The 27950-nt window shown below is 41.7% G+C and overlaps 1 protein-coding gene across 3 annotated transcripts in view; it reads right to left on the reverse strand.

Moving 5' to 3' along the window:
• Positions 1-27950, reverse strand: part of AHNAK2 (AHNAK nucleoprotein 2) — a 66612-nt gene that overhangs the window by 24835 nt on the left and 13827 nt on the right. For 2 of the 3 annotated variants that reach the window (XM_068947260.1, XM_068947259.1), the window contains exons 2-6: positions 3950-4020; positions 3060-3149; positions 2223-2279; positions 1484-1625; positions 530-708 (exon numbers count right to left, since the gene is read on the reverse strand). In XM_068947260.1, the coding sequence (XP_068803361.1) occupies positions 530-708; positions 1484-1619 (315 nt within the window). In that variant the 5' untranslated portion in view covers positions 1620-1625; positions 2223-2279; positions 3060-3149; positions 3950-4020. Of the gene's footprint in view, positions 1-529; positions 709-1483; positions 1626-2222; positions 2354-2969; positions 3150-3949; positions 4021-27950 lie in introns of all 3 variants that reach the window. The other variant, XM_068947261.1, reaches the window with a different exon arrangement.

Raw genomic sequence — 27950 nt, forward strand, 5'->3', positions numbered from 1 at the left:
GTAAACAGATGCTTCTATAAATATGTCTAAATATATGTATGTGCAAAGATATATATAAAGAGAGAAAAAATAGAGAAAAAATAAATAATTTTTAAGTGATGAAGACTTATGAGCTTGTCTCTAGAGATGTCAGTGATTAAGCACATATATTTAAGAAAAAATCTTATTGTTGAGCTCTTGAGGAAAATATTTTATGAAATGTTATGTCTTGAAAAATATTGAACATAAATATTATTGAGTTTATCTGAACTAATTCTGTCAATGGACACTTAACAATAAAAACAGTGCTGTCTCACTAGAGACGGAAGTTTTTCTACCCTAAATAAAGATTGTGGCTTTATGCAAAATCCATAGTCTTGCCGAGGATATTCGTAATGCTGTAAATATTGTTTGTGGATATTCATGTTAGTACATTTAAATGCATGCCTAAGTCTTAAAAGAACATGAGCGTGTATTTTCTGATCTAGATTTCCACATAGCACATTATTACAGTGTTATTCAAGCTTTGCAATCTAATTAAATAACTAACCTGACTTAATTTTTCCTTTTTGTACTGTGCTGTAGAATGAATGTGTTCTAGCTCTTTCCCAGCAATCTTCCTTTTGAGGCTGAACTGAACTCTATATGGCTCTGAATATTGAAGAATCTTGAGTGCATCTTCATACTTGATATTATCAAAAAATATTGTAGCACTTAGAAGCTGATCACCTGCAAACAGAATCAAGCATTTCATTTTAATTAGTTTGTGCTTTCATGAGATTTTTCAAATTCTGTTGTACTTAATGTTCATGCAAACATAAAAATAATTAATGTATATATCATGTATATAAAATATAAAATGACATTCACAAAACAGAATCACAGAATGGTTGAGGTTGGCAGAGACCTCTGGAGATCTTGTAGTCCAACCCCCCTGACCAAGCAGCGTGAGTTAGAGCAGGTTGCTCAGGACTGCGTCCAGTTGAGTTTTGAATATCTCCAAGGATGGAGGCTCCACAGCCTCTCTGGGCAACCTCTTGCAGTGTTTGCCCAACCTCATAGTAATACAGTTTCTTCTTCTGTTTTTCAGTATTTAGAATATGGAGTTTTGTTCTTGCTTAAATCCTTATTTATTGCAGTTTTGTGGCACAATATTTTCTAAAAAAAGAGTCAGAGGCAAAGTATTCATGGATGTAATAATGAATTATTTTTTCTTTGCATTCTAATAACGTATATATACTTTCTATGTATATTTCTCACTGTTCCAGTGAAAATCAGATTTTTTAAGGTGTACAAAAAATTCACATTTCACTAATATTTAAGAATGGAAATCTTAGAAATTATTCATACAGAAAGGTTAAACTCATACATAGTATTAGTTGGTTTGGGATCTACTCTTTCTATTATTTAACAAACTGACAGATCAGGTGCATGTCTGTATGCACACAGAGCTGCATTCCTGATTATTTTAAGATGAAAAAGATGTCAGAAAATCAGACTGTACCTTCTCTCATACTGAATATTTTTGAAGCAGGAGATTCCTTAAGCACTTTTTTAATAAATATTCCTTCATTTCCTCCACCAGTCACGCTAAAACCACTAGCACCAGCTTCCACTTCTGTTTTCAGGGTCACTTCCATTGTTTCCTAAATGTAGAAAAAGGTGTGAAGTTATAATTTTTATCCATTTGTATCAAACTCTACAATAGAAATTTCAGTCTCTTCAGGCATATTTTCAGTAGCTCAAGAAAGATCACCTAAAATGGGGAATGTACTTGGTTAGTGTGGATTTGACTCTGTTCTAAATTAGAATTAAGCACATGTGTAAGGGCCATGCTGGATCAGGGCCATAGGGAAAGTAAAACATAGATTTAGGTTATAAAGTTAAAATGTAAAACATATGGAATCTTTCTGGACTGAAAGATTTCATTTTCTGTGAAGATGTAATGTAGCTGAATTAGAGTCAATGCGCCAGAAAGATCAGAATAAGAGCTAGTGCTATACTGTGCTCAAACCAGAGGAGATCAAAGAGCACTGAAAAGAATTACAGAAAGACCCCAATAGAGCAGCTGAATGCTGTGTCATAACTGAGTAATACAAAGTTCCTAGCCAAAACAAATCTGAAGTTTTTCTTTTCCCATTTCTCCATCCATCCGTTCACTCCGTCCATGTCTGCATGTCATAATGGACTTTACTGCTGTGCAAGCAACACACCTAAAAGCTACTGCGTGCTTTTAGACTAACCTGTGGATGACTCTGTTTTGATTTGTCTGTAGAATATTTTTTCTTTTCTTCTTGAAGCTGAAAAATAAATTGCAATTATTTACTGTTCAGAAATGGTGCTGTTGTAAAGCATAACAAAAGTCCTAAAAGTCCTACATGAGTTAAAATTCCTGGTTTAGACCGAGAACTGAGGCTGACTTAAATGGCAACAGAACAAGGTTGGGATCTACAAAGCTAATTTTCAGTACAATGGGAATGATTTAGCTGTATTATTACCAGTAGTAAATTAGGTACCAGGGCCTTCCTATACTGTACAGAAAATTTGCATGAAATGGTCACCAGAGACCAACTGTATTAAGAAGCTGGGAGCTTGTCTGTGTGTTATGCATGCTGGACATTTCTCATGCTTTCATCTTTGTGAATAACATACGTGTTATTCGTTTATTAGACTTACAGTTACTTACTTATCTTAATATAACTGTGCTAATTTGCTTTTGAGTAACCAAGAGATATAGGTAATTTCAAAATATGTATTAGTCAGACTAAAGACAATTAAATATTCTAATAGGAAAATTGTTGTCATTTCGTTATACTCAATGTCCCAGCTCCTGGAATGAAGTCAAATGGAATTTTTGTAAAGAAATAAGAACATGACCAACAACAAACCCAACACAACATAAAACCATCAATGAGCATGGCCCTGATATGGCAGGGGAGGTTATATGGCTTCAACTGTATCCTATTACATGACATGGGAGTCTCAGCTACTTGTAGGAGCTAAAGCCTCTTAAATCAACACATTAAATCCACGCATGCAACTCATTAAATCCACGCATGCACGAAACCTCAGTGTCTTGCCTTTAAATATTCTTCTTCTACGGAATATTCATAAACCGGAGAGGATCCCTGTGGCCTTGGACGGATATCTTCTACTGCCACTTCATTAACCTGCAGGAAAGAAATGAGTGGTGGGAAAGGAACATTCACCATTAAAAAGTGACCCAGTTTTTAGGAGAATTTTTCTACTTAGGCATAGTCTCCTTCTGTGTACAAATCCTTCATTAGTAATAGCTGATGCAGAATAACTAATAACGTTTTCCTTGGGTCAACAATACATTCATTTCCCATTAAGAAAGTTGATCAAGAATGCAAGGGACAGAATCCTGAGAAACAAAAATTATGGTATAATGACTTTGATTTGCATTATGAACTGGATGCAGCAATGGGTTGAACAGATTAAAAATGCTGACAAGATTAGTCAATAATGATTGAAAGAGGCTGTAATGATTTCCTGCCCTACTCTATCAACACAGCTAAACCCTGCATCCTGTAGCTTCAAATTGTATTGCCCCAGGCAAACTATGGAAAAGTCAAGAGTCCCAGAAGGAATTTCTGCTGACAATCATTCAGTATAATTCCTTCTAGAGTCAGACTGTGGGCAAGGTAAACCAGTTAAACGTTTAAAGGAACGCTGTTTGTTTTAGTCAACAGCCATGTAATAAAGAGTTTGATAGGTCTTGGTATAGAACTTCTGCTGGCAAGTCATGGTAAAGAGTAAATTACATCACACTGCAGCATTGTTCTGGTAGGAAGATTCCCAAACAGAAAGAAATACTAACAGCTACAACATTTTTGACAAAGAAAAGAAGTCACCAACAAAACCTAACTGTAAACAAAATACTAGAGATCAAGCTTTTACAAGGTAGTTGTACCCAACCGCTCAAAAAAAAAAAAACCCTCAAACTTACAGAATCTTCATCTTCTGCATCAGCATCAGCATCTCCAGCAGGCTCTGCTGGTCTCAGCTGTCGTCCAGAACCTGAAAACAACACACAAGTTGTTAATAGCCACATAACCAGTATAAAGTACAGAATAATGAGCTTTCAAACTGAAATCCTCTAGATCAGTATGACTATGAGAACTGCCCAGCCAGCTGTAGAAAGGCCTGCTTTCATTCAAATTCTTTATCTCAGATTTCATCAGGCTGATCTTTCCAAAGATACCAGAAATATTCAAAGCTAAAAATGTAGAGGCTTTTATGAAGAAAGATGAAGAAAACAGTCCCCATCCTAGAAAAAAAATAAAATTAGAAATTGGTTTAAATGCTGCCCCTAATCCAGATTAAAGACCTTCATCAATTGGTTTGAACTTTTCAAAAGCTTAGCAACTGCAATTTTCAGAAGCTCAAGAAAGTTGAAAAATGATCATAACTCTATTTAAAAATTTAAATGTTAGATTTACAAATCTGATTTTAGGCATCTCTTTTTGAAAATTCTCAGGTCCATTCATGAAGCTGTTAACCACATCTATTCTAATACACATTGTATGTGTAGAAGAGCTGTGGACCTGAGGCTTGATTGTTTCAATTGCTTAGTGTTTCTAAAGAGTCAGGTGCCAACCTCAAATTTTATGGCTGTTACTAAAATCCCAAGAAAGAATAGTGACTTAGACTTGTGGCATTGCTGTATTTTTCACTTGGGAAAATCCCACCCACAAGCTCTTGCAGTCCAGTGGAATGGCTTAACAGAATATTGCTTGGCTTGCTACAGCATTTGCTCTTCAGTGCAGCACTTGGAGACTAATTACAACATTAAGCCCTGATGGCTGCCAATAATTTTGCTACTAGAAAAGAAAAAGGAAAGAATTGTCTGGGAGGATTCCTGGGTAGGTTCACTACTGTTTCTCTTGTTTTACTCTGGTGTAACTTCAGCGACATTTAAGTTGAGCTAGAGCAATATAAGTATGGAAGTGCTCCATTTTCAAAACCGGAATGGTCCTATATGGTTTATGCAGCTGATTTATTTCACTCCAAAATCTCCAAAATCTTTCTGCTACTAGGACTGGACTACTCATAAAACCCAAGAGAATTCAGTGCTCCACTACTTTCCGCAGAAAGATCTGAATACTTATTTCCCATAGGGATGCTGTTTTGGAAACAGCAAACAACTGTCCAAGTCCAGTTCAGTGTGGATGTAGAAAGGTAGACCTGGGGCAGATGACATCTCATCTGGGCTGGAGCAGAGGAGAAGTTTCTTGCTTTCCACCAGCTGCTCATGAAGCAAAGCAGTGGTGTATGAGGCACAAGAGTGACTTCACATGCTTGGCCAAGTACTATCAGGCAATTGCTGTCCTTGTCCTTGTTAGAGGTGTTGTGAGTCAAGGATTGCTCAAATGCAGTCAGAAGCATCCTGTGCTGTTAAGGGGCAGATCCGCCAGTGCAAAAGGCCTCGTTCACCCACTTCATGGTGTGTAGGAGGGAAAGAGTCCTCCTGTGAAAGCTCTTAGTAAACTGCTACCTCTCCTAAATGGTAATAGTAGGATTTTTTTTTCCTATAAAATGGAGCAACAGATTCCTGTCCCAGGGTTAGTACAGAGAAGGCTGAGATGGCATGGAGCGAAGATTGGCTACACAAATCCCCTCCCCTTCCAAGCTTTGCACCGAGGGACTTTGCAACCATCCTGATTTCCCCAAACTGCCTATTCATAGAGTAATTCTCCCCTCTGCATTAGTTAAGCCATGTCAAAAAGACTTGTTATGCCCCAATTTCCAGTGTAGACTAGGCCTAAGGTTTGGTTCCGATTTTTTTCCAATTCAGATGACATTAAAAATAAACTTATAAAAAAAGAAATTAGAGTACATTGCTTTATTCCATATTCAGCAAAGCTTTCTTTCTGTATATGAAAATCTGTGCCAATAAACTATGATTTATATGCATGTCGTCCTCATGCTCCAAATAGTAGTGATGCCAACATTTTATAGGTTTTAACTTTTTTCAAAACCCCTGGACAATCATTGCTTTGTCCAAAATGTTTTCATAAACAAGATGGAATTTACACCAATGACTAGTTCTAATAGCCACTGAACTGACCTCAGAACAAGGGAATTTTTTGAAAACAGGCAGTAGGCGTTACACAGAATGGAACATTTTCATATCATATGACTAAAAATTGTGTTTGCTTTTTTAGATGCAAATTTTTTTGATTATTTATCTTTAATCGAGCAACCCAACTGGGTTGTTTTAGGTACAACTGCAAATATGTAAAACGTGGTTATTGTTTTGATATTCATATTAGGGAACAGCCTCCAAAAACACATTTTTTACATTATATATCAATTTAAAGCATGACAGTGTGATCTAATTCAAGTCAATTGTGGTTTAATGTATCATAAAAATGGAAACTTATTTGTAATTGGGACATTGGCATATTAATTTACCATAATTTGTATCCTTTAAAATTAAATTAAGAATAAAACAACAAAAGAATATCCTGGATATGTTGCTTAAAATACCTTTTTTATAATCTCTTTTGCTGATCATCATCTATTTCCTGTGCTTATAAATTTTATCTCTTTCTCTACACTTTTTGTATTTTTGCCTTTTACTGTTCAATACTAAAGATATGTTTGCATATAATGTAGTGAATTTAAGTAGTTTGATCTTATTTTTAAGTATATAATTTTGTTCACATCAACTTCTTAGGCGTTATCTTTCCTGCTAAAAAGTGGTTTTATTTGTGTTTTGTTTTGTTTTATTTCATTTCATTTTATTTTATTTTTTTCCTGGGAGAGAACTAATATACCACCGTTGCCTTGTTTTCTGTAGGATTTTAATGTGCATCAGTTAATATTAACAAGAGTAGCAATGGTTAAAATACATATTTTTTTGACAAAGACACAGGTTAAATCTTGCTAATTCTCAGGTCACATCCTCACTAGAAGAGGTAGCTTTTTGCTAGGTACTGACTGACTTGCATTATCTAACGTCACTTGGACAACTAGTTCCTCTTAATAGAGAGAAACCTAAGCTGTGATAGATTAATATAGGTCTTCAGGTGAAAACTTGCGTGCTTTGCTCACTCATTTATTATGATTTGTTAACATACGAAGACCACAAACTATGCTTTTTTTCTTTACTAGGATTTTGCTGTTTGCTAATTACCATTTCTTGGTAAGCTATGGTAAGAAATAAACAGACCTGTTTGACCCAGTGTTGGTCTGGCCTTGCAGAAATGAATAGCTTTGAGTCCCTAGGCTGTCTGAGGAGTTGTGCCTGCACACCCTGGTAAGCCCGGGACATCTTAGCAGGGTCTTTTCTGACAATGCGAAGTGCACCCTGGGCACATAACATGATGTACATTATTAATGAGGAAGAGGACTAAATAATTGTAAGACAAACAACAACAAGGAGAATTTAATATCGTCGTCATTGCTAACATTGTTGTTTGACCAGGCAAATAATCGAGACGTGTCGATCCTTCTCAGGACCTCCTCCTGTGCTTAGTATTATGTGTGAGTCTCACTGGAAATAAGGACGTGCATTGCTACCACCTTGGAGAGGCTCAGCCAGCTCCTGTATCAGGACCACCCTGCCAGGGATGTATTTGCAACCATCTGGTGTGCACACCTGCAGATCAGTTTCTCTGAGCCCTCAGGCACCCCTGTCATGGGCCCGTCAATGGATTGTCAGTGCTGAAGCACTGTTCCACAGTTCTTTGTATTTTTATTTCAAAGCTCTTCTTCAAAACGGGCAGTGTGCCCAGTTATTTTTTCCATGGCTTGTTCTCCTTCTCTTGCAGGTATCATAACTACTTGGATTCCTTTACTTCCTTCATAACTCTCACTGCCACCTGAGCATTGCTACTGCAAAGCCCTGCAGCCCCTTCTGATTTACTTCTTGTATCTGGAATTGGGAATATTTAGAATATTTAGAATATTTAAAATTGTAGGTCCCAACTCAGGAAAGCACTTGATAACAGGAACACTATGCACATGCTTGGCATTTAACTGGGCCTCTAAAGAGCACTTTTTGAGATAGGTAAGTTTGCCTGACTTGGAGCTTTAGTTTGCTAAGAGAGATTTTTTGCTTCAGGGCAATAGGCAAAAAGGTAGCAATTCAACCATTTTATTTCCTTGGGCCCCTCAGTGCTGCAGCTTTCATATCTGCTTCTTTTTTATGTCTTCCCTCTCCATCCCAATCTACTATCTGATTTGTTTTGGAAAGTTGTTAAATTAACGTGTATGTTGCATTCAGTTCTTTGGGTTTCCCAGGAGATCCTAGGACATTAGAGACTGATGAATAAATGTAGATCAACCAGCTAATTTTAATATCACTTCACCTAGGCAGGGTCATCAAGCATATAAGCTATTACATTCTTGGTTTGGTTTCCTTAAAACTCCCATGACTGAAAAATGACCTAAATGAGAATTTTTTAAAAGCTCTCACAGCCAAACATACAATGGGCAGCAGAAGGACCACTTTTTCCATCTCAGCAAACATTTTCTAGATAAAAGCATGAATTTTCAGCACTTAAAAAAGTTATTTTCACTGCTTTCCAAAATCAGCTTTGGTAAAGATCTCTGAATCCATAAACAGATCTTTGTATTCTAACTGCATCAACTGGCTTGACGAGTCAAGATTTGCCAATCCCTCTGCTAAATATGTTGTGCAAATGGTATGCACAGCACAAAGATAGTTAGTCTCTCAATAGCAGCAGCAGCCTGAAATATTTCACTATTTCTCTTCATTTACCCGAGAGTTTTCTTATTCTGCTCAAGTTACAAATAGAAGTGATGACCTAATGCTACATTAAAGAAGACTAAAAGCCTGTAATGCTTTAAGATCTATTGTTATAAAGAACAAGTTGCAGTGGATTTGTTGTCCATAACTGCTGTGTGGAGGCAACATGGCAAAGAGCATCAGCTTTAATATCGTACCTTGGCTTCAGCTGTGAATTTCTTTAAATGCAAATATCAAAGTTAAACGTAAAGGCTACAAACAAGAACAGCTAAGAATACACAAGAATAGCAGGGCTGTTGAGTGCATGCCTTTTAGATTTTCTCTTTCCCAAAGGGATATGCTACTTAAAGAACGACCTGAAAAACATCCTGGCTGCTCTCTATATCATGTCCCATCTCCCCACCTCCCCTGGTAGTTGCTTTGCATGAGGAGTGTAACTTCAGCAGCTCAGAGCAATCATCCCCACCATCCAAATCCTCCTGGGCAATCTGGATGGTGGAGGAGTCAGGTTCTCTCAAGCAAGCAACGCAGGCCGTGAGGGAAACAATCCTGCAAGAACCACTTGGTGAAGATAAGAAGAACCTGAAAGCAACTGCGGACAAACTCATTTATGCATGCACTGTGTTTCTTGTGGTTTAAAGCCCAGAGCTTGCACAGGTTGTATAGGCCTGAACGTGAGCTCCAGCAGGCCCGCAGCGTTCCCCACAAGCAGCTCTAACAATGCTCGGGAAAAGCGTCAGCTGAAAAGTGAGAGGTTCATTTTTCTACAGAAATTTCCTAGCACATTCCAGAGAACTGGTTTCATTCCATTGTCCTGCGAGATCCCAGGGGCTGAGTTACACCAACTGCTGGGCAGGGCTCTGGGGCACGGCGGGAGCGCTGCGGGAATGCTGCCACTGTCACTCTATCCCCGGGTGGATACGTGGCAATGGGGAGATGCCAGCGCTAGGCGGTGGAGAAGGCTGCTTCTCCGAACGCTCCAGCACAGGACAGTGCTGTTACTTTACTTGAACAACTGCCAGTGGGACACTGGGGAACCCCACAGCTCCACCTAGAAGAAGCTAGAAGGTCCACCAGCTGTCAGCTCTGAAACGAACTATTGCATCAATGGAAAAAGCAGCCATTCTGCCTTGGAAAAAGTGATAAAGTAAGGAATAGCCGCCCCCACTTCTGCCTTTCCTCCAACCCTCCCTACCAAGCCCCAAAATTCTGGTATCCCTAGCTGTTTCTGTGGGATGCAGACAAAAAGACTAGTCTGTGGACTGAAGATAAAATATAGCTGCTAAAGGGGTTTAACAGGCCTTACTCTCTGCAGGACGCTATCAGAACCGGTTGGGGCTTTGCTTAAGCTATACTCCCGCCTTTGTTTTGCCTTTGGTTTGGTAATGCCCCCTGGCTGCACTCTGTCACTTAACTGCATACTTGTAGTATGATGAACGTAACTCAAACTTTGGAGCCAAAAGCAGGGGCTTGTAGCACAGCAGAGCTGAAGGAGCAGCTACTCCCAAATAACCAATGTGTGAATAGTTTCCTTCCATTCAAGGCATGAACAAGACGTTTTGATTCACTGCCTTGGTATGTTAAGCTGCCCTTGTCGGCAGTTAGAGTACTTCATTATAAGCCTTCAAATCATTGCATTTTAAAACCTTCCTAAAGCAGAAAGTATCTGTGAGTTACAATCAACCGTCTCCTCTCCCTGCCAGAGAGCTGTTTGTGGCGTTAGCTCCTGCTTCTATCAGAAGGAGCAGGTCTCTGCTCTGCAGAGTACATCCACGCGGAGAAACGTTTAGGGATTTAAGGTTTATTACAGACCGGACTGAGCTCTGTAGGGTTTTACAGAGCATTTTCTACAGGTTGATATTTCAGGGAAGATGTGGAAGAACGCTGGCATCTAAGAACAGATATAAACACTACCATAAAAAGAAAAACTATCAGACTCCAGATGAAAAGGAAAGTGAATGGCTTTCCTGTGAGTGTGTGTTTATTGATAAGCTCTGTCCATAGATTTAAAACTATTAAAAGCACGCCTGCTCACGCTGCGCAGTAGGAACAAAACCTTTCATGAGACCGTTCAGAAACGAGCTCTTTATTTGTACAGTGGCGCATCTTTCCTCTGATGGTAAAGATAAATGTAATAGAATTCAGAGGACACTTCAGAGCATGAGAATGAAAGTACTCTGGTGGGGCTCCGCACAGACCTTCTCAGCTTGAGTCATATTTAAACAAGGAAAGCACAGGGGATTTTTTTCTCCCAAGCCTTTTTTTTTTTTTTTTTTTGCCTTTGTCAGACTGAAATTTCCCAGATCCTGGGTTAATGAGTTTCATCCAACTATCACTGTTTTTAGGGTACTTGGCTGAAAATTACTGCAACACGGTTACAATCTGTCTCCTGCTCTACTTAAGAAATATAATTTGGCCAGATCCACATAACTCTTCTGGTGCCAGAATTAAAATAGTTAGTGAAATATTTTATTAGCCTAGTATTTCACCTGATACTGAAAAAGAACAATGTTTTATAGGAGTAATACAGTGTTTTCAAATAAGCTCTCAACCAAAGTTCATTGTGAGACCGTAACTAGAAGGATATCCAAAAGAGACAGCAAAAGCAGGCAGCAGTAGCTGATACCTGAATTTGTCTCTTTTGGTTCTTCCCTCCTCTTGCTGGCTAGAATAGAGCTGCAAGTGGCAGGCTGAAAAAAACAGCTGGAAAAATGCTCGTGGCACCAGCTAGACAAAGGCATTCAGTGCTGCTTCCCCCACCCAGTGGTTCTGTCTCAGAAGTACCAGTTTTGCATTATCTCTGCAGTTTTAGTCTAATGACTGCCTGGAGGGTAGGTGTAATGTCCTGTCCTGCGTCTGTGTGTTTGCTTGTCTTTGGCAGGAATTTTCCTCTTTCACAGGTTGTACGTGCTACAGTGGGTTCCCAACGTGTGCTTTACTTCCTGCATGCGTTCCCACGGTGCGCTGGTGCATAATTATGGTGATGATCATGCAACATTAGGACCCTCTCTGATAATTATCAATTATGATCCTTTTCCAGGACCGCAGTGCCTCTGTTTTCACAATGGAACCAAGAGAAGGGAGTCACTTTTGTAGCAGCTGTCGTTATATATGCCTCAGCTCATGGACTGAACCAAAACAGTCTACCACCCTTTGGAAGGGGGCAAAAGTGGGTTAGAGGTTCATTGCCGAATAAAACAATAAGGATTGGTCTAATGCACTGTGATCCTCAACGGTTTTATCTCCTGGGACCCTCAACGGTTTTATCTCCTGGGACATACTGCTTTTGCTTGAGATTGAGTTTTTACCAATGCTGTAAATACTTGCACAGACACCCAGCTAAAATCTCCCTGGGTGACACTGTCCATCTGGCTGTTCTGGATTTTAAGAAGGGCTCCAGGGCCACCTGGCAAGTCACATGCTCTCACTCGCTTACCAGCTTCAGAAACACTAAGGCAACCCTGGCGAGAACAAGCTGTACTTATCTGGTTATCCAATATATTGATTAAGTGTGTTGCAGCCTTCTTCCCTCTGTAATAAACCCTCTAGGTTTGTCCTTCACCTGCACAACAAACCAGTCTTACGCGAAAACAGAGCTGTCTTCTTCTCACAGTGAGGGACAGCTGATCCTTACTACCCTCCCTCATAGATAGCTGTGAATTCAGCTCTTATCGTTGCCGGTCTATAAGCAGAGGCAGGTGGGTGCCTCCTGCAGATAAGACCCATAAAACACAGGCAAATTAACTTTCCCACTTGCCTTCTCGTGGCTGACTCATCCACCCAAGAACGGGAGGCTTCTCCCAGGGCACAGTTCCCGTTCCACTGCCAAAGCTCAGCCTTGCTCAGATTTAAAAATTAACCAAATTAATATATTTATTAAAAATGAATGTGCTGCCTGCATAGGCTTGACTGGCAGCCCCAGAAACTGATGCTTTCCAGCAGTATCTCCACGCTGTCTCTTAAAGTAGCCCAACACTGAACTGGAGAGGCAGCAGGGTAGGTTGACTGTTCTTTGCCATCTCTCTGGCACATTAAAGGAGGATGCCAATTTTTGGTGCTTTTGGTAAAGTGCACCTTTGCTCCCTAAGAATAGGTCTGACAGTATCTGCTAATATTATGTAAAAATATTAGTAGTAACTGATACAGACTTTATATAAAAGCCATTTATCACTCCTAATTAGAAACAGATTTTTCAGCCCAAACTCCTCAAAATCAGTGCTTAAAAATATTCTCACCAGAATCAATACACAGTGAACATTTATATATATGTATACATATATATTTCAGGTTAAAGATTCTTATGGTCTAGGGAGACTTATCTCTCTGTACTCCACTGATAAAATTCAGTGCAAAAGTGAGTGTCCAGATGTAGCAATATTAATGGAGTGATGTTATTTTGCATATCTCTCTGGTATGCTGGGAACATCCCCTCTCAAAACAGGAATGCAGCAAAAACCTTATAGCTCTTACACAACCTTTTATGGGGGCTTTTATATAAACATCTGCCCTTGGAAACAGGTTTTCAATTTGAGAGAAAGCTCCTTGGGCAACTTGTTTGGATGTAAATCACTACAGAAGAAAATTATCTTTTAAACTTTTAAATTCCTTAATGTATATGTAACACAAGAGATATGGCATAAAGGTGACAGAAAAGTATGATGGGAAAATATTTTACATTAAAGATAAAGTTACCAGTTCCTTCAGTTTGCTGAGATAAAAATTGTTTCTGTCAATAAACAGTGATGGCAGCAAAAGAGCATTTGGCACAGCTCACTTTCTCTTGTTTTCACATGGTGTAGGAGAATCCCTTTAAAAATTAGTTTCTGGAAATTGCAAGCTGTAGGCTTACAAAAGCATAAAAGCTCATTTACAGCTAAATTAATCCATTGAGTCAAATTAATATATGAATTAGCACAGTTCTTTTGACATCAATGAAATCTAAATATGAGTAAATGGACTTAAAGAAGGGATTTCCAGCCCAAAAAAGGTCAGATTTCAAAATAACTCAAAGGCTGACCTACTAACTTCTTTTAAAGTAAGCTGATTCCTTATTTTGGTTCATTGTTGAATGGTTACCTCTTTTTTTTTAAAGTCTCTCCTGAATGGTGGTATACCGGAATCCCACCTTGCCCCTGCAAATTCTGAACTTGCAGTTCAGTATCTTCATTGACATAAGTGAATCTTCATAAGTCTAAAATCCTCATAAGTATCTTCAAGTATCTTCATTTACAAATTTAATCATGCTTTGTTTAGTGAACTTAATCTGAATTGATTGAAATCAGAAATACTCAAATGTGAGAGACTGAAAAACATTGGAATGATAAGTACCTGTTAGTTACAAAAGGATGAAACTGAAGATCACAAACTTGGTATTTCTATGTATCATATTTTTGCAAAAAATTATTTGAAACTTTGCGTGTGATTTAATGCTCATTTTTCCCCTGAGCGCCATCAAGCCAGCATGGAGGCACCCAAAAATAACAAACCAGCGTGCTTGCCTAATAGATTAGAGGAAAACACAGCTTAGTTAAGGAAATAGATTTCAGTTTTATGTTTCACAGAGGCTGGTATAAACAATAAAGAGAAAACATTATTTTTTAAAGAGTCGTTGCTGCAGTTCTGTATTTCTTTTTGACTAAAGGCTCAAATGGAGAGAAAGTAACTGTACTGCAGTTTGTGTAGTAACTGGTGAATGAATTGAGACAGGTGGAAGAGCTAGAAAGTACTAAGAGGACAATTTGTTGGGTTTGATTATCAACACTAAGGCTAATTCATAACAGTTCCAAACATTCAGAGCCTCTCTGCAAGAGGAAAACAATGATTTCTTATGGAAATGAGTAACTGTTTCTTTATCATAAAGGTCTATTCACACACAGGTTAAATATGTTTTAATTCAGGTAAAACCGAATGCATTCTCTTTGAAGATAATATACTAACATTTTTCTCCCCTTGTGCTAGATTCAGGCTGATGTGTACGGGAGGGTGAATTACATTTTGCCCTTGAAGCAGATCAGAGACTCTCCTGAAATCAACAGCCTCACACCAACATAAAGCTGGTAGAAGGAAAAGGAAGACCACGTGGATTCAGTTACAGTCTTTGCGATCCACTGGTTAGTAGGTGGGTCCGATTCGTCGCTCAGCTGGCTTCTCTGGAGTCATTTGCACCAGTGCAAAGGGGGCACAGTCCAGTGGCTTGTCCCCACTTTGCAGACGGGCAATGACCACCTCGCCTTGCACGGCCGCAGAGAGTTTGAGCAGAGGATGATGACAGCGTGGGAGACACCTGGAGAGTTCCCGAGTCCATCTGCAGATTGTTTTGTACACACTTGCAAAAAGTAGGTATTTTAAAACCAACAGTGGTTTACTGTTTGTGCCCTCTTGCCCCCTGCCTCAGCCGGTGGCCCCAGTGTGGGCTCTCAGCATCTTGCGGGTGAGCTGCAGCAGGTCACGTGCAGCTGAGGGAGGCTGCTCCCCTGGAGGAGGATGCAGTTGCGTTCCTCACCCCACCATCATACACAGCTCGCAGTCAGGGAAGCCAGGCGAAGAGAATGACTGCTGGCTTGAAATTAGCCTGTCTACTGTTTGCAAGGTGGAATAATTTTTACTTTACTGTCTACGAACCAGAAGCAACATCTGCAGCATTTTTAAACACTACAGTCTCAGAGTCCTGCATGAACTGGGGTGTCAATAACGTTTTAGCAATGGCTGAAATATTTTGCTTTATACAGTGCTGTTGACTGTATTTGAACATTTCCAGGGAAGTTTAAGCTCTCCTTGCTGAGCAGTGCCAGCCCAGGGATACTGAAAAACACATTTTTCATGCATGTGTTTCATATTAAATGCAGCCATCAAAAAAAGAAGAGGGCTCATATTGCAGAAAGGTGCAGTGAAAACAAATGGCCGAGATAAAGCATTAACAGGAATATGTCTGCTTTGCCTAGGCAGTAATCACCACTTCTATAGGCCCTTCAGGGCAACCTCTAAACTAGCTGGCTTGGGGACTGGGAGCTGTGTGGCTGTGGGATTGCAGGGGAGGCTGTACAAACCCAGCCAGCTCACTGGGGCAGCTGGTACTTGCTGCACAAGCTGCTCCTCCTCGGCCCTGGACAGGCTGGAGAGACACTGGCTCTGCTCAAGCTGCAGCTGCACCTTCCCATGGCTGCACAGCACATCTGGAGAGAGAGACGGTCTTTAGCCAAGCCTCGCTATTCCTGCCATGCTGCAGATAATGTTTTCCAAGTGTGTTGGCAGTGAGCTTAAATCATCTACCACAACCTGATAATGCTTACCTCTACTCATTGTGCTGCAGCAAAATTATGGAGGTGAAAACAGCAAAGGCAAAGGGAACGCTTACTTGTTTGAGGATAACTTTCCTCTTACTCAATAGATGCAGGTTGGATGTTGTTCCCTGATCTAAATGTACGTTGTGAAGGCGTTCAGCTAGATTTGCAGCAGTGTGACAGCAGAATTTGGCTTGTGATCTTCCAACGACAACGCCAATTAACAGGCTTGCTTATTTCACTGCAAGATGTTCTATGAATTGTCTATAAGGCTCCTATTCAACAAGCATAATAGTCTAACTAGGATGAAGTTGTGTGGCAACGGTGTACCACATAAATTAAGCTAACTCTGGGTAATATCATAAAAAAATGTGTTTATAGCTCCATGCCAGTTTCTGAGTAATGCTTTTGTTTGTTGCTATAGCAAACCACACATGAATCTGATAGCCAAAAGTGTGTTTATGACTAACCTTAGCTCTCTGGGGATTGAAAATATGAACTAAAAAAAAAAAAACAATACGAGGAGAACATGATAGGAAACACCTTTTTTGGCACAGGTTGCTACAAACATTAAAAGTGAAGAACATTGAGAGTGAAAAACATTAGGAAATGGGAACGGTGGGAATAACCGACTTTAACCTGCAGTGATTCAAACGCAGCTCTTATTTCACACAGCAAAGTTGTCTGTGCAGGAGTAGAGTGCATTGCAGGAAGTCCTGACTGGGTGTTAAGGGATGGATTTAAGCCTTTGAAGTCTGGAGAAGCTTAGGATCAGACTTGAAAACATTCAGACCACTTTACTCAAGATCATTTTTACACTCTGCTTTGACACCTATGGCATCGGTATTCTCTTAATTAATTTCTATTACAATTTATACTTGGGTCGTTTTCAAGAGCCTGTCCCAAGACTGACACCTCGTTACGCTAGGTGCTGCACAAATACTCAGCAAAGAGCAATCCCCGGCGAAAGGAGCTTTCTGTCAAACCTGCGGGAGAGCCAGTGGGAGAGGGGAAGGGACTGGGAGGCAACGCGACTGCACCACCCACCATCCCCAATCATGGGCTGAACCCAGCTGCCCTACACCCTACTTCACTCCTCCAGTTCAGAGTGCTGAACATTTTACTTTGGGAAGAATAATATACTATCTACCCTGGGAAAATCAATACTGTTAAAGTGACTCCTAAACTAGGATAGTTTACAACATAGCTACAATATGTCAGGCCAAATTTATGTCAGCGTTGTTCTGCTAGTCTTAACCTCTTTGCTTTAGTGGGTGAAAAAAAAATTAAGGTGAGTATTGCTGCATAGTGTACAAATATTGAAAAGATCAATTTTTTCTACCGATATTAATTACTTTGACTCTAGACTGCATATTGCATTTTTATTCACAGCTTTTAGTGTAAGTAAAGACGCATCATTATCACAATCCATGGCAAGTTCTTCCCTTGTCTCTCCCAACACTCAACAGAAAGTTTTAAGATTGTTTGCAGCTTTGCTGAGACAGATCTCTGGCCAAGCTCTAATGATCTAGGTATTTCCAGGCGGGAATTCATGAAAGACAGCCTGACCAGTCAGTAAGATAAACAAAGCAGTGTCATAAATGGAAGCATACAAAAATGTGTAGGACTCAGATGATATCTGCCGATCATTTAGTGCCACAGGATCAAATCCTGAAGTACTCAGATTTCATTCTGTGAAAACTGAAGCAAGACATCCATTGACCTCAATGAAACTGATATACAACACGCTATATTGTGTGCATCTTGTAATTCAGGCTGTGATATAGGTTGAGATCAGCTTGGATTCAGTCCTGTAAGATCCAGTAGCGTACTAATAATGCCTGCATCTTTATAAACACTTTCAGAAGAAAATGCAAACATTTTCTAGTTTAACAATAAGCTCAGTCTACGCAGAGCGCAACCAGCAGAAGACATCAGAGTGTTGTATAAAACAAAGACCAAAGGCAAATAAGATATATGCAGTGCTTTTCCAGATATAGCCTAAAATCACTTCTGGACTGCAGAGAAATCGCTTGAGATATGCTGAGGGTCATATATGACTTTCTCTTTGTGTTCTCATGCTCTTTCAGTTATTCATATTTGGCTGAAAATGCATCTAACAGAAAAGAAGAAGATGCCAGGCAGTTTGCTTCCATGTTGAGAATAGGAACCTGGAAAGAGCTTCAGGAACCAGAAGCACCATGCAGAGAACAGCTACCCTGTCTCCTGTGACTTTCCCCAAAACCAACTGCTCTTTCCTAGGCATGCTGCAGTAAATGAGATACGAAATCATTAAGTCAAGGTGGAAGGGCTACCAACCCAACCCTTGCTCTGCTCGCCTTTCCCTTGGGTAGGCACTGATTACTGGTACCTAGTGATATTTGTGGAAATGCAGTGCTGCTTAGTGAGCACCTTTTCCTCCAGGCTCTCGGAGGGCATGGCTGCCCCTCTCGAAGACTCTGGGATGTTGGTCACCCAGATAGTGCTGGCTGATACGGCATGTGTGGATGTGCCAGCTTGGGCACTGCAGTGTTTGACCATGGTTGGACAAGCTCCAAGCTTGAGCTGGCATGTGCAGAGCCACCACAAGTGTCTCCGCACCTGCCCGAAGCGCTGTGTGAAAACAGGTGAGGTCCCCCTGCCTCATCAAGAGCAAGGCAGCAACATGAAAAAGTGACTTGCGCAAAGTCACAGAGCGAGCTGGCAGCAGAACCAGCAATAAATACAACCCAGATGTCCTGGATTGCAGTTATCTCCCTGCACCATGCTGCCTGTCTCAGCTCAGTGCTGAAAGGAAATGTTTTACATTTGCTCATACCTCCTCTTCCTTTGTCAATAGAAATTAAAGCAGGCATCTGACTGCCTAAGCCTTGAATACTCCAATAGTTTCCAAGGCCTGCAATGAAGACAGCCAACATTTCTGTTGAATCCAGCCCTAATGGACAACTAAAAGATGAATTCTTTGCCAAGAAGCCTATCAGTGCAAAACTCATCTAAGCACATATTACTTACATATAGATATGCATTGTATAGACAGATAAATGTCATGACTTTGCAAAGACCCACTGATTACAAAAGTACTATTGTTGCAACTCAGCCAAACAGCAAATAGACTGATCTACTACTCTTTAACAAACAAACAAAAAAAAAGTGCTGTATCTGACTTTTGTAAGCATTCCCTACAGACTTAAAACAATCCTCCGGACCTTTGATTTGTGCTGGAAGGTAGGAGGGTCTGGTAGTATAGCTGTGGCACTGAACCCGCTAAGTTCTGCTTAAAAATTGGTGGCTAATTAGTATTAATTTCCTATCAATTTATTTTCTGAACAGATTGTCCAAATATTTCAGCTCTGCTCATTAAGCCATCTATGGTGTTTGTGTGGAGGGTCACTTCCACGTATTTTCCAAAAGCGATGTAATCTCATTTCCATGGGAATATGTCATGTCCTGTCAGCGAACTATCCTTACTGCTATCAGCCCAAGCCGAGTTTAGGTCTCTGAGTGGTTGAGCAGATTCCTACTTGCCTCTTTTTTTTAACCCTCAAGGCAAATGCTACTCCATTTTTCCTGCCTGTCATCATAAAAATCCAGCTGGGAGTTGTAGGTGTTGTGCTGCTGTTGCTATAGCTCCACCGCCAATGTCTTGCTCTGGCTACTGAAGGATACTTCAGAGGAGCTGGACAGAAGTTAAAAAGAAATGCAGCATTACGCACTGTATCCCTCTCTCCCCCAAACGCCCTACGGGCATGACAGTGGGAACAACAACCTGAGCAGCTGCAGGTTGTACAAAATACTTAACTTGCCTTTGCAGAACTCCAGCACTTCCCCTGAACAGAAAACACACGTCCATTTTCAGAGCAAGGTTTTGCATTCAGGTCTGCAAGCGCAGGCCCCTCTGCAGGACAAGGGCAGGAGCTCCCACACGGAGCGAGACCACAGTACCCATGTGCCTCCACCAGGAGCACTTTGCGCTAACCCACTTACTGGATAACCGTATCCACGACGTTTGTTCCAACCAAGGGTTGGGATTTAGGGATGAGAATTTCTGGGATCTTCTAGACAACGAAACAACCCAAAATGCAGCCCCCAAAAGCCTTCCTTCTTTCCTTTGTAAAACCCTGCTTCCACTGTTTCCACATTATTGTCACCTCTGTTTTGCTTGACTAGCTTGACACAAACCTTTTAAGTCCTTTGAGGCATGTCCTGGGATATGGCTATATATCACTTAATATGGTAGGGGCCTTAACCTTCCTGGAAGTCTCTGAGTGCCATCAGACTGCAGCAGCAATAAATGACACGAATAAGCCTCGACAAATACGGCTGGGTTGCGGCATTTCAGTGAAACAATAGCAAGTTTGACAGATTAGACTCTGCCTTCATCCCAGAGACATTTCCTCATTTTTAAAGTCTCCTCAAAGCACGAAACTGTCACTCCTTCTCTCAAAGCCAGGTTAAAGACCTTGCTCCTTGCTAGTTTGTCAGTGCCAGCACAGCAAGCCCCAGCTCCCTTCTCGGGAGACTGCAGTCCCTGACTAGACTCACTCAAGCGTGTTCGAGAGCCAAAAACCTTACCGCAGTCCACCTCTGTCTCCTCACAAGAGCGGAGTTAGCAGAGGAGTTAGCGTGGTCTGTTTTTGTTGGTGCGAGAATGATGGTTTTTCCCTCCCTCTCCATCCCTTCTCGGGCATTTAAAAGAGAAGGGAAGGAAAAAATGTCCATTTTCATATTTTGTATACCTTTTCCCCTCCCTTTGCCCTGGTGCAAACGAAAGCCCCAGGCTCACGGGCTGTATCCATGTGCGCTGGCAGGGGCCTGACTGCTGAGTGCCTCTGGGCTGCAAAACCACAGTGAGATAGTGGCGAGGCACTTTGTGCAACAGCCAAATTTACCTGCAGTTCCCCAGACGGAGGAGCACTGGCAGAAGACTGCTTTTCAACACATGTCACAACTTGGGAGAGCATTACGAAAGCACCGCTTCCCTATCACATGGCAGGGTGGAGAGCTGCTGACTCTCATCGCTACTTTTAAGAAGAGGGCAGAGATTGAATATGAACCAGCCAGCAGCCCCAAACACAAAGGAGTGTAGATAAATTAATAAAGCACAGCCAAGAATGGCTGGCATGACGGTCAGCAGGAATACTCCAAACCTCCTGATGGCTGCGAGGATTGTTGCACATCTCCGTGAGTATGTCCCAATGCATCTACACGCGTGATGGTCAGATGCAACTTCTTCAAGACAGCTGCCCCTGGGCTGGGCTCGCTGGCTGCTGCCTGTGGTGCCGAAGAAGGGGTTCACGGTATGTAGGTTGTTTCACCCACGCTGTTACTCACTGTTGCGTGCCTGCATATGGGTGTGCAGCCCTGCCCTCCCAAAGCCCTTGAGAAATAGCCCAGAGGGTCACCACTGATTTCATTTCCCTGCCTTTCGCTTCTGTCCCTGCTCCACGGTTGTCTTTGACTCCACCACTGCAGCAGAAAAGGTTTGGAGGCACCTTTAGGTGACCCTGCTGAGGCACTGGGGGAGTCTGGCTGTGGGGCACACTGTGGGCTCTCTTGCTTCCATACCTGGCTGTCTTCTCTGACTGCTGGGCAGATTGACCCCTGAGATACCAGCCTGCAAAAGACCTCAAGGTGGGCCTGTCATAAGCTTCCTTCATGCAAGCTGTATGAATTTAAGCTTTTCTTCAGAAAAAAAGCTGTAAAAACTGAGAAAAAGAAATCAACTTTTTCCCACAAACTCTTCCTACTCATGCCCTACTTCTCAATTCCATTAACTATCATCCAACAAGTTCATCTGGCCCTCCTACTTCAACCTCTCCATCTCCTCTCCTGCACCTCGCTGGTGATGAGCGTGCTGAACTCCTCCTGCTGGCACCACAGCTGCTGGGCCGAGCGCTGTTGCATGCATGCAGACACCCCCCCACCACCACCAATGAACCACCAACCCATCTGCTGGGCCATCTGCCTGCCACAACCTCCCCTGCTGCTGCTCTCATTTGGCACTGTACAGTTATCTCCTGGACAACCCAGGGTCCTATGTGGAAAAAGAAGGAATGCATCACTTTTTTTTTTTTTTTTAACCAAGAGAGCTAGACATTTCTGCATGAACATTTGGATAGCAATGTGCTCCAGAGCCCTTAGCCAGACTGTAACATCATCATGTAAGGCACTGATCGGACATAGAGTAAACGCCGCTGCATTTGTCAGCAGCTATGAATGCTGGCTCAGAAACTACAAAGCACTGCTGCCCTCCACACAAGCATTTGTGCTACCACCTTCCCCCCAGCTACAGCAGTTGATACCATACCACTCTGGGGCTTCGTATTTTCTAAGACTCTCTGAGCAGCAGGGCCTCTGACCATGAATATCCCTCGTGTCCACGCACAGCCCACAGACTCAGTGCTGCTGTGCTCATCAGCACTGGACCAGGAAGGATGGCCCACTCCTGCTGGAGGAGCCCTGCAGACCTGGGCTGTTCATGCAGTCGGGAAGTGAGCGGTTCGGCCGGACTAGGAGTGTCTATTCAAGGTAGCAAAGCAGAAGAAGGGGGAAAGGGAGGGAGAGAAGGAAGGGGAAACACAGAGCAGAGCTCCTTTGCAAATGTGCTGCAGAAAGTTTGCTTGGGCTCCTCGGAGATTCCTGATGGGAAGAACCAGGGTCCACGGAGCCAACAGCTGCAGTGCTCTCCTTGCTATGAGGACCAGGGATGATTTGCTGTCACATGCACTGAGCTCCCTGTTTTCTTTCTGTGAAACAAGTCGGAATATTTAGGAGATTACATTCATTCCTGAGCTTATCTGCAAGAGCTAGGCTTATTCTCTGGGCTTCAAGGTTCATTTTGAATAAATAAGGTTTATATCTTTGGTTGGTACATCATATAACATATACATTATAATTATGTAATTAATGCCCTAATCTCTGTGATGAGCTTTCCTCCCATAACCCAGTATGGTTATCCAAAAGCTTCTTTTTAATCTCTGAGGAAGGATAATTTTAAAAAGCAAAATATGATTTCTCCAGTTCTCTGTATCCAAGCCATTTCATTCACAGATTCCTGATAGACTGACTGAAGCAGTTGTTAAATCCACTGTGAACATTCAATCCAAATACAGATCTAGCTCACGGGCTATCACTAAATGTATTCCTTTCATAACCATTCTATATGGCTTCTACTTCCACCCAGCTCCATAAATCACTAAAGGAACTGAAATGTCCCCTTAAAAATGTGCGTGAAATATCTTTCAAAAGTCTGTTTTTGCATCACTCATACAGTCATTAATTCTCTAGTCCTACACATGTGCCAAAAGAAGAGCCTAAGAACATATCACCATTCAGTAAGCACTCTAGCACTGCCAGTCTATTCATAGAAACCCTGACTAATAAGAGCTTAGACTCACAACTGCACACACAATTTGCCTTTGTAGCCATCCATCACTATGAGTACAAATCCTGCATGTAGTCATTCCCATGCGAAAATACTCAGTTAGCCTCCAAAACAGGCTCTGACTAACTGCTTATTTTAATTAGGCACTGAATTGTCTGAGCTATTTATTGCAAAAATAATTTTTCTCATAATCAAGCCCTTTATGTGAAAAAGTCAACCTCAAGGAGCGTGAAGAGACGCGGTTCATATAAAAATCAATGCAACCTTTCACTAAAACATGAATCAGATCAACTCTGACATATTCTGAACATTGAAAATATTTGGGGAATGTTTAATGACATTTTTGCATTCTTGTGCTTCAGCTGATTTTAAAAGCAGAAATAGCGAAAGCTCAGCTCACACCAGGAAACATCAGCAATCACAGCCATTAGCTTTCTCATGAGAGTTTCACAGATCTTCAGCTCACATACCTTCTGATAAGCCTGCACACATTTCAGACAAAAAATCCCCAATCTCTTGGATGCTTAGCTGATCTGAGGAAAAGCTGTTATCCTCTTTGAGTTTCACCAAAAAATGGTTTCTCAACTACTTTTAAAAATAGCGATGCCTCTCCCTACTTAGACTTTATTTCCCCTGTGGAATATAATGCAAACATCAGTTAAAACAGTTCTTTGCTATGTAGGTATTAGCCCAGTCTCCACTAAAATCTAACTTTTGCTCCTCTGTGTGTGCCCTTTGAGTTTCTCGTCCATTCTAAGATTTCCGTTCTTCACTTCAGTCCTCCAAATAGTTCTGCTAAGACTAAAACGAGAATGGGGTGAGGCAGGGAAAAGAAAAATTTTGGCACACACTTATTTTGAGGGAAAAGTAGAGCGCTGTGAGTGGCTGAGAGTCAAAAGTTTGGGTGCTGGGGCAGATTGCATTGCAAATAAATGAAGAGATGACCTGTGGGAAGCTGAACAACATTATCTTTCAAGGGCTGGGACAGAGTGTCAGTGTACTTAGCAAGAATAGGGGTGGCTGGACTGGGAGAACATGTGAGCTTTCAGGACTCACTGCAAGGCAGAAGATTTTATGTCTGTAGCAGCTGATGAAATATTTGCAGCTTGAGGCTTTTCTTTTCAGTGCTGGGAGACCAAGGCAGAGCCTTGGTGCCTCAAACATACCACTCTTCAAGGAGGGAGAGGTGAGAGGTCAGCGGGCAGGTATTCAAAATCAGATGACTGCAAGGATAACAGCTGCTCCCCTGGCGGTACATATCAGATGCAGCCCACCGCTATCAAAATCAAGTGGCGTTTATTCTCTTAAGAACAGAGGAGAAATAACATTTGGCCAACAGTGAAGACCAGCTACTACGTCTTCGGAGCCTCGAGCACTTATCAGCAGGCTTGGAAATGATATAAACCTTATCTCCTCCTTTGTGTTTTTGAGAAACAGATAACTTAGCCCTCTGAAGACACTGCTATCTTGACTGGGCGGATCAAGCGGAAGGGCTCCGTGCCTGCTCCTCGGCAGGCACTCGCATTCCTGCTCCCTGCAATTCTGCTGGATTTGGGCTGTGACCGCAGCCTGGGACCTGCTTCCCTGCGCTCCCGGCACCCCTGAGAGCAAGTAGGTCCCCTAGCAGCTACCTTGGCTTACTGCTTCTGTGAAGCAAGAGCTTCAAAGTATTTTAACTTGTTCCAGCCCCGCTGGACCAATGCATTCAGTCAGATTTGGAGGGTGAATCCATGACTTCCCATTCCCTGATCGCAAACTGCAGGGCCCACTTTCCGCAGCAGGACGGCAGTTGCTTTCAAATATTTATCCACCTACCGCACCCTTTGAGGAAGTAAAAGTGTTGGTGAGAAGTATTTAGCACGTGAAACGTCATCTCCTGGCCTGGAGTCTTATTTTCCAACATAAAACAATAAATTCCAGTCTTATAACAAGCCTTGACCTTAAATTCCTGAGCAAGAGACATTAGCTAACATGTGGATTCAGGGTATTTCCCTAGGTGCAACTTTAATCCCCCTGTGCAGGGGCTAGGCACAGCTGCAGATCATCCAAAGGATGCTTCTTGACACAAGAGCGTTGTCCTGATTTCTGTTGTGTGTGGAGAGATGGCGACCAGCGCGTTCCCAGGCTGCCCTAGGCTTGGCAGGGTTTAACCTGAGCTCAGTCAGGAGCCAAATCCCACTACGCTGCTCGGCGCTGCATGCCGCGCAGCCTTGGCTTTGGGGGAAAAGCGTGTTAGGCAGAGCGGAAGTTAGAGTTAAGAGGAAATAGGCTGCAGTTGTTAGATGATGTTGTCCGGAAAACAGTTTTTGAGCGCACTGGAATTCAGAGAAGAGGCAATCGGCTTTAAAAAAAATGCTTGCTCTTGCTCAGTCTGCGTGTGCCTGTGCAGAAGGTCAGGTCTCCCTCTCTTCATGCAGAGCAGGGTCTAACGCTGAGACCTTATGCGTTCCTTCCAGTCCGAATTGAATCTGCAACATAAAGCCCAGAAACGCAGCAGGCTGCTTTTCCAGAGGTGGAAACCCTGATTTTTCCAGTGCATATTTTACTGCTTCCTGATGTGGGGGACACTACGGAATGCAAAACCAGTCAGGTGCAAAAAATAGATTAAACATTTATGTTACTTTCACACCTTTCAGGTGCACTGATTTATATTCTGCTTATTCAGTTCTTTTGACATGAGGAATCCCACACACATCTTTCTTAGATCCTGCAATGTTTTACACTTGCATAGTACTGACTGGCTTCTTTGCTCTAGTAGAAAATTCAAGGAAAAAAACAAAACACCTCTGTGCATCTTTAAAGGTTCAAACCAGGGGAATATACATTCTTGTGGCTTCCCGGAAGACGTGATACTTCAGTACGATCCAGATTCTGCAGGTCCCACTCCCTTCGCTGGCGCTGACAAGAGCCTGACAGCTTTAAGTAAAGTGCTGTTGACGTTCTTGGCGTTGCTTCCTGGAGAAGGGTTTCGGAGCCCGGCCTCTGCTCGCCGAGCACAAACCTCCGAAGTCAACAGGAGGTTAACTCAGATTATAGCTATTCCCCTGACCATGTACTACAGGCTGCTGGATTTCGTTTCAGGGATGAGCTTCAAGTACAGCCAAAAGCAAAAAGAGGCACGTTGACCTCATAGTTGTGAATACAGTCTGAGCGGCCAAGACAATTAAAAGCATAAAATATTCACCATCTCCAAACTCCTGGTGAATCAATGCTAAGAAATTAGCACTGCCCCGTCTGACTGAAAGACTTAAACACCCGCGGTATACGATATGGGAATGCAGCCATCTCCAGTGAATTACTTATGAGCACTGACTACAGTCAAACTGACTTCAGCCAAAGAAGATTTACACAAGCCTCGAAACCTAATAGTAGAGTTTACTTTACAAGAGTGCCACACCAAAGATAGTAAAATGCACTTTTAGCTAACAAATCTACATGCTTTCACAGAAAAGCTACAGCTATTATGGAATACGTCAGCAGCGCAGAGGACCTAGGGCAGATCTACGGTTTTCACAGTTTATAAAGAGTTATTGTTAACTCCATTGTTATAGAGTTACTGCAATTAAAAGTTCCAGTCACACTTATCATTTTAAACATAACTAATAAAACAGCCCAGTAAATTCTGAGACGTGATGTATTCTCTTATGCTGCTAAACTCCTGAAACTGTTTCATGCTGGACTTTTAACCTATCTTAAGATAGGTTTTGGAAGCAAAGTGCCTGCTGTAAGCTGCTTTTCCTTCAATTTGTTTGGATCTGCAAAATTCCTTATGGCTTTTCTTTGCTATAGTAAAATATACAGCGAAGCAATACTTAAAGATTTCCCTCAGGCACGCAGCAGGTGATCATAACCAAAGTACTGTATCTCTTACGAGAGTCACACACTAGACTTAACATTTCAGTGTTTCTTGTTTCGTAAATGATAAATAAGAATGATTATTTTTGTTGTAGTGGGACAGACCTTCGGTGTTCTCTCCTGCGAGTGATGCTTTTTCTACTTTCTATCAAAGCTTTAAGAACATGTACTTTTCATCCTTCTTCAGGTGGCCACAGCTACAAATCCTACTTCAGATCATGTGAATTCATATGGTCAGAGAATCAGAGATGAATTAAGGTACACGGAGGGGCAAAGAAGCTGGACAGGTGGACAGATAAACTTTACCCAACATATCCTAATGTTTTGTGAATTACTCACAGCAAAGACATGCACGATCCCACTTGTACTCACAAGGTTATGGGTCTCTGTTTTTTAAATTCTTCACAGTTAATCTTAGTCTCAAATACCACTAACATACAGAGGCTCTAGTGCCAAGTCAGTATATTGTGATGCTATATATATATTGCAAATGGTATTTATTGAGATATAATATCCACACAAACAGAATTCCTCTTGTAGAAGCACAGCTACTATAAAAATCCAAATACACGTATGGGGAAAGCACATAAAACAAAACTCATATTCATCATAAATAAACCTCACCGTAAACAAATTGCAGTTTGCACCTTGCAATTCACTGCAACAGTTGGGACTAAGGCTCTTTGTGCGATACAGAGGGTGTCACCACATT

Source organism: Struthio camelus, chromosome 5 (assembly GCF_040807025.1).
Source record: "Struthio camelus isolate bStrCam1 chromosome 5, bStrCam1.hap1, whole genome shotgun sequence".
Lineage (NCBI taxonomy): Eukaryota > Metazoa > Chordata > Aves > Struthioniformes > Struthionidae > Struthio > Struthio camelus.